The sequence below is a fragment of the Limulus polyphemus genome, unplaced genomic scaffold (genome assembly GCF_000517525.1).
Source record: "Limulus polyphemus unplaced genomic scaffold, Limulus_polyphemus-2.1.2 Scaffold4526, whole genome shotgun sequence".
NCBI lineage: Eukaryota > Metazoa > Arthropoda > Merostomata > Xiphosura > Limulidae > Limulus > Limulus polyphemus.
This window is the reverse complement of record NW_013670136.1, coordinates 75,024-82,177: the sequence shown is the minus strand read 5'-3', so window position 1 is coordinate 82,177 and position 7,154 is coordinate 75,024. Positions and strand designations below refer to the sequence as shown.

Genomic DNA, 7,154 nt, shown 5'->3' with positions numbered 1-7,154 from the left:
TTGAATTCCAATATATTGGAGAAGACTAGCAAATGTTTGGATTCTAGAGCATGGTAGACATAAAAGACCACATAATATTGATCTATCTGCAATAGCTCACTATCCAGCAAAGAAGATCAAATGATAAATTGGAATAGTACTATAATAAAGGGATAACTGTCACATACAAGAAAAAAATTATAAAAGAAGCTTCCTACATCCATCCACCTTACTGACAACACACTCAGTTCAACATAGCATAGAATTCAGCAAAACCTGGATACTTCTTCAAAGTATTCAAAAAAGTTCAAATTAGGAAGATCCAAAAGAGTATACAGCACATCGTCAAAGAATCCCAGTTGCTATCAATATCGAAATAGTCCTTCTCAGGACTTGCCTGAATATGACAGAATAGATGCAGTTAAAATATTAAATAACAGCTACTTAGTAGTTACTTTGAGTTTAAAAAATAAATTAATTAATTAATCATTGCTTAGAAATAATTTTACTTCCTGTGCTGAATATATGATACATTACTATATAAAATAAAGGTAGAGTATCTTATCATCTCAAAACTTAAGAAATTATCATAAGCATTCTTCTTTTTATTCAAAGCACACTTACGATAATCAATGAAGGAACATTGGCAGTCATCTTTCATGTAAAAATCCAGTTTAATATTGTTATAAAGGTTTTTGGTATCTTTATTGATATCCTCTTCTACATCCAAGCTTCCAGATATGCATCTAATATTTTCATTCAGTCCTGCTGTAGACATCAAAAACCCAATTGGTTTTATTGCAAGATCATTTATCAGATAAATCTTAAGGTCAGTTACAAACAGTATTGATAGATGATTGTCTTTCAAATGTTATCCTACCAAATTATTAATACTTAAGTTAAAACAAATTCAGTAAAATAATACTACAATTATTACAGTGCTAAGCAGGACCCACTGGTTTTTGTTAAACATTATAAACTTGAAATGGAATTAATCTTTTTTATATAATTACAGCTTGACATCTACAATATTTAAGTCTTCTAGAATAATATGTTACACATCTCAGAAATATATTGAAAAAAACAACAACAATTACAGGTTTATCACTAAACAAGACTTTATTCTAATATTATTTTATAGGAGTTAAAAACCAGACATATTTGAATAAGAAGTATCACAATATACTTTCAGGAATTAAACCAAAGCTTTAACTGGTATTAATTATTCCATTCCCAAAAGAGACCATATTTCTACTCATCATCACAATCTGGAAATATTGTCAAAATGCTTTGTATTTTCATCATATGTTAGTTAATGACACATTAAGCTTGATAAACATAAATCATGCTGAAACTATAACAAATTGATATTTTCTTTTCTTGAAACAATGTGATAACATGACTAGTCATCAAATATAACAATAACAAAGATATAACATACCTTCACTGATGATTGTGCTTTTCCATGAGAATACTGTTTGGGCTGTGAAACAAAAACAATATAATTATATTTTTTGAATTATATATACTGTTCTAGAGATGAATATTTGCAAAAACTTTTATCAGCATTAATGAGTCAATATACAAGGTAATCTTATGCATACATTTCCACAACTAACCAATATAAAAAAAAAATTCCTATGATTAAGTCACAATCTTAGTTTACAAAATAACATTTTCTATTTGATAGCTCTGTAACCAAAAAAAAATGAAGGCTATTAAAATTATGGTTTGTTTGAGCAATAACCATTTTATAGAGGGTATTTTATGTTTAATTTCGTACATTTTCAAGGGGTGATGGATAAAATAGGGATGATAACATGCTAAGAAAAATGGCACAAATACACACAAGACTGTTGTCAAATTAACACTGCTACAACAAAAATTTGATTAATGAAATATCAATATCTATATATTGCATTTTAAAACCATGTGAATAACAATTCATACTGACCATCAACATTAATCTTCAGGCTGTAGTCCTTAGAACCTGTAGACTCTAAAAGTGATTAAAAATAAAATGGGCAAAATAATTCTTCCCAGATAAAATTTAAAACAAACAAGAAATTATTTTATTAAAGTACAAATTCAAACTAAGTTGTTGTAACTTAAAGTGATGTTTTGTGAAAATAAATGAAAAAACAACCAAGTTGGAATATAATACTGAACAAAAACACAAGCTAGAATACATAAAAAACAACAAACTTTTAAAAATGAGATAATGATTAAAAACGTAATGCTTAGTTACATTTCTTCATATCATTAAATACTTGCCTTACTAATTAACTTTCATTTTATTTCTCACACAATGTAATGTTATAAAATATATCTTATATGTTGTAATTTGTTATTTAGCTAGAAGGAGATGCAGTTCATAAACGATAACATCAAAAAAGGCTTACAAAGTTCTAATGATTAAGTGTGAAGTATTCTAGTAAATTTGAAGTTAGATTATAATATAAGATAATTGTTTCAAGCTGTAAGCTGAAAGATAGTCAAGGAGACTGAAAGTAAATTGTTTTTTTGTTTTTTCAAGACAGAGAGCTGAATCAGTCTATGTTTGTTTTCATGAAGTATTTGAATCTCTGTTTTCTACTACACTTATTGAATTACAAGAAAGTTGATTTGTTTTAGGCTAATATAGTAGACATACAGAAGCATACAACAGTGTACAAGTATCCAAGCTTGTAGAAACGTTAAAGGAGAAAATATACGCATTCATTAGTTTATGTGTACTAGACTTTGAATTATTCCACTGGATAATTTAAAGGAATCCACCAATGAAAGAACATCACAAAAATAGTAATCTTAGTGATAGTTAAATAAAGATAAAATGTGTATATTAGAGTAATATATATGTACATGCCTGAAAAAAACTTCAGATTAACTTAACAAATTATGAATTATGAGCACAATTTCGTACACCATATACAAATGACACATGAGTATAAAAGTTATCACATAAAAGATCTTTCAAAGGTTTTTGAATATGCTGGTCATTGACTCGAGATATACAAATTTACTATTGCTTTAACATATACCGATGATTATGTTGACTGTCCATAACTGAAAGTCATTTATACTTTCATGGTGGGTGTGAATACATATATATACATATTTACATAGTAAGCCATATTTATATGTTTTTATATATATAAGTTCATTTCTTGTGTGACAGTAATAAACTTTTTGGGTTTTGTGTAACTGATAATAAAAATAGATTTATGTTGAAAAATGATGTTTGAGCAACTAATTTTTAAATGAATATCTAATTATGGTCAACCCTGTATATATTCCCCTGAGGTGTGCAACTGGTACATTTGCACCATGATCACAGAGAAAAGAAAGCTCTCAGGTCGAATACCTCCAATATTCCCTCTCTCTCTTTCATCTCCATCAAAACAAAATATTCATACTATTATCTACTCTTAAATTGAATATCCAAGACTGGAATAAGTTGCAAATGAGTGTGGCAGAAATAGCTATGGTTTTAATTAACAATTTTAACAATATCCATATTTTACTTACTGTGTTTAGAGTTTTTGATTATGATCTAACAATTAATGAAATGCATGCAAGTTACTATTTAGACAGTTATTATAAGAGCTCCATGTTTCCTCCAAATCTCTGGCAACAAGTCTGCCTAGGTACAGATGGTTATTTTATCAGATAGAGATATACAAATCAATTCTTACTGTAGGTATAAGTGAAAGTTCCTTTGGGTTAAACTAAAAAAAGTTTTTTAAGTGTGTATGTTTCCTTTAATACAAGAGTAGGGTTAATATAAGTGAGTGTGTCTGACAGTCACTAATGTTTAAAGATAACACAATAGAGAAATGGTCAAATATGTAAACTACTGGCACAATGGTAAGTCTGAAGGCTTTATAATGCTAAAAATCGGGTTTCAATATCCATAGAATTTCCATAATGTAGCTTCATGCTTAGCTATAAACAAACAAACTTTATAATAAAGTTTCTACAATAATATTTTATAACAATGTCAAGTTACTGTAGAAATATCCTATTTATTTAACGATAAAACAATACAAATGTCATTTGTTACTTACGGATAACTTTAATTTTTGGAATATACCAATGCTTCTCCTTATCTGGTACAGGATCTGATATTACAATAATAGCAGAACATCAGAATAATATACTACAAATTTAAGTTTTAAATAAATAATAAACAAAGAAACAAAAAAGTTACATTAATCAAATAAAGTACAAAACCAACACCTAAATAAAAGTTGAAATATAATATGAGATTTGCTGGTGATGGAAAAAATACAAGAGAATCAAAGCAAAGTAATAATGAATACTATGTATCTCACTCTCCTGTAGTGTTTATTTCATACCTACAAAATATTTGGATTTTTAAAGTTCTCACTTGAAATATACCAAAGCTGATTGAAGTTATGTGCTAAATTCAGCTCAAGGTGTTACTTTTTGTAAGTTATTTGGTAAGTGAACTTATACCATTGTTTCATAGGATAGTTGCATTATGTTTTGCTTCATCTTGTGCACAGAGGACTACTTTGTGACTGTCATATGGAGTAGAGTTATTTCTACATTCTGGTGTTCATTTTCTGATTGGCCAGATACAGAGAATATGTGCTTTTACACCAGATTTGCTCTGACTTCTGATGAAGTAGAAATCAGATGAGTTTCTTTTAGTTGTTTTCCTTAGTTAAATACAGTTTAACTTCTTTCTTTACCTCTGAATCTTAATTTCTCATTCACAACAGTTCTACCACTCAACAGTCAGCTTCTGGTTTTCAGCTTGTCATCAGAAAATAATGTCTTATTTTCATTTTTACTTAATCACCTTGTATTATCTTTCATTTTGCCAATAACAAATCACTGCAATTGTCCGTCCACATACTAGATCCTCAAACATATAGTTTTAGTGGAGGTAGAGTGCATGTATTCTAGATTTAACCTTGGGATTACCATATTGATATGTTCAAAACATACCCGATCTGCTTATTTTTCTTGGACATATATAATTCTCTCATACTGTGTGTGCATGTATTGACAATTCTCTCTCTTTTTTTTTTTCATGGTAAACATAAGGCAGTCATCTAAGAATTTCAGTTTTGTATATTTTCACCCATTAAATAAAACTTTTGTTTTTTACGTAATTGCCACCTTAAAGATTAAGAGCATAATTGGTTTGGTTTGAATTTTGCGCAAAGCTACACGAGGACTATCTGCACTAGCTGTCCCTAATTTAGCAGTGTAAGACTAGAGGGAAGGCAGCTAGTCATCACCACCCACCACCAACTCTTGGGCTACTCTTTTACCTACGAATAGTGGAACTGACTGTCAAATTATAAAGCCCTCACAGATGAAAAGGCGAGCACGTTTGGTGGGATGGGGAATCTAACCCGCGACCCTCAGACTCTGGGTCGACTGCCCTAACCACCTGGCCATGCTGGGTCTAAAAGGATAATAGTGAAAGGACTGTTCACAATGATTAAGCAGTCAAACACAAGAAACTGGCAAGATTGTACCCTTTTATAGATATATGAATGTGTAACTTCACACACTTATAAAACTTTAGGTGCCAAACATTTTATTATATAATGCCATTTGTTCATCACCCTCTGGCAGTCTGTACCACTTCCTGGCAGCCAATGCAAGCAAGTTTACTAGTTGAAGGGTTTTTCATCAGAGTTTCATTAATAATTTGCTAATTGATACTTACAATGACTCAAAATATTTGCAATAATGTGAATATTATCATACAGCAACAGTAAATTAACAGCTAGTCATTCTTTACTTTGCATGCATAAGAGTGGGTTTTATTTGAAACTTGGGACTGGTATGTACTTTTAAGGAAGCTAGTACCAGTAGTGAAGATGTGCAATTTGTATGTAGAGTTTGTAGGTTGGAGGATAGATATACTAATTGGAGGCGATAGATAAAGAGAAGTGTAGACTGTGGGAAATGGCAGCAGGATTTCAAGAGGAGCTTAAACTTTTACATGCAAAGGATACATCAGCTAACCATGGCTTTCAGGAAGTTAGAAATTGTACTATTGGGGCTAAAAGTGGTTAATTTAATTGCAATAAACCTATTCTACTGAGCAACAGATTTCAGCCCTTGGCTTCTACAAATGAGGAAAGAAGGAAAACAAAAGGGACAGAGAAGGATATGGATGATAAAGTTAAGGAAGTTATAGGTGATTCCTTGCTAAGGAATGTAGATAGGATAGTCTGTGGGGTAAATAGGAAGAAAAGAATCAGATTATGCTATCCATGGGCACAGGTGGAGGATATAACTGACAGAGCAGAAGATATAATAATCCTGGTTAGCAGAGGTGCAGTTTTTGTTGTTTACAAGGGGGCTAATGACATGGGAAAGGTAGTTCAGAGGAGCTAATTAATAAGTATAAGGGTTTGATAAAGGCATTTAATGAAAGAGGCCATAACTTAATTTTGTCAGGGATACTGTCCAGAATTAACTGTGGGGATGAAGTTATAAGTAGGTCAGTAGGACTAAATACTAGACTTATGTTAGTACGTAAGGATGAGCAGATTTGCTGGTTGGACTTGTGGGATCAGTTCAGTGGATGAAGGGAGCTTTTTGAAATGGATGGTTTACATTTAAACAGGATAGGGACTGGCTTGTTTGCTAGGGTTATTAAATCAGATGTAAGGGAAGTTATAAACTAGGACTAGACAGTGGTGAGGGCCAAGATAAACTAAATGAAAAAAGAATAAGAGGCAGAGAAAAGTTTAGTATAGGAAATTAGTATAGAAATATTTATAAGGGTAGGCTTAATTGTTACTGTACTAATGCTAGAAGTATAAGAAATAAAACAGATGACCTTAGAGCACTGGTAGGAATGGAGAATTTTGTTATAGTGGGAATAAATGAAACATGGTTAAATGCAGATGATTTTGATGACAGAAATTTCTTTGAAATACAGGGTTACAAGTTATTTTATAAGGAGAGGGTACTAGAGAGAGGGGGAAGAGTGGCCTTATATGTAAAATATGTTGAAGTTGATGATATGAAAGAAAATAGCAAGGAGACTGAATCCATTTAGGTTTCTATTAGTAAATATAAAGTGAGAAGGTATTTACTAGGAACTTGTTACAGATCACCAGCTGATACTGATGAAATTAGTGAGAAACTTTACAATGAGATTAAGATTGCAGCTCTTA

The 7,154-nt window shown here is 31.0% G+C and overlaps 1 protein-coding gene across 1 annotated transcript in view; it reads right to left on the bottom strand.

Annotated features, from left to right (window-relative positions):
• Positions 1-555: 555 nt before the first annotated feature.
• The window catches only part of LOC106471299, a gene marked incomplete at its 3' end in the record, with an annotated part of 75,734 nt that continues 69,135 nt past the window's right edge, over positions 556-7,154 (bottom strand). The window contains exons 23-26 of the mRNA XM_022399913.1: positions 4,047-4,100; positions 1,934-1,978; positions 1,421-1,462; positions 556-747 (exon numbers count right to left, since the gene is read on the bottom strand). Coding sequence (XP_022255621.1) covers positions 556-747; positions 1,421-1,462; positions 1,934-1,978; positions 4,047-4,100 — 333 coding nt within the window. The remainder of the gene's footprint in view (positions 748-1,420; positions 1,463-1,933; positions 1,979-4,046; positions 4,101-7,154) is intronic.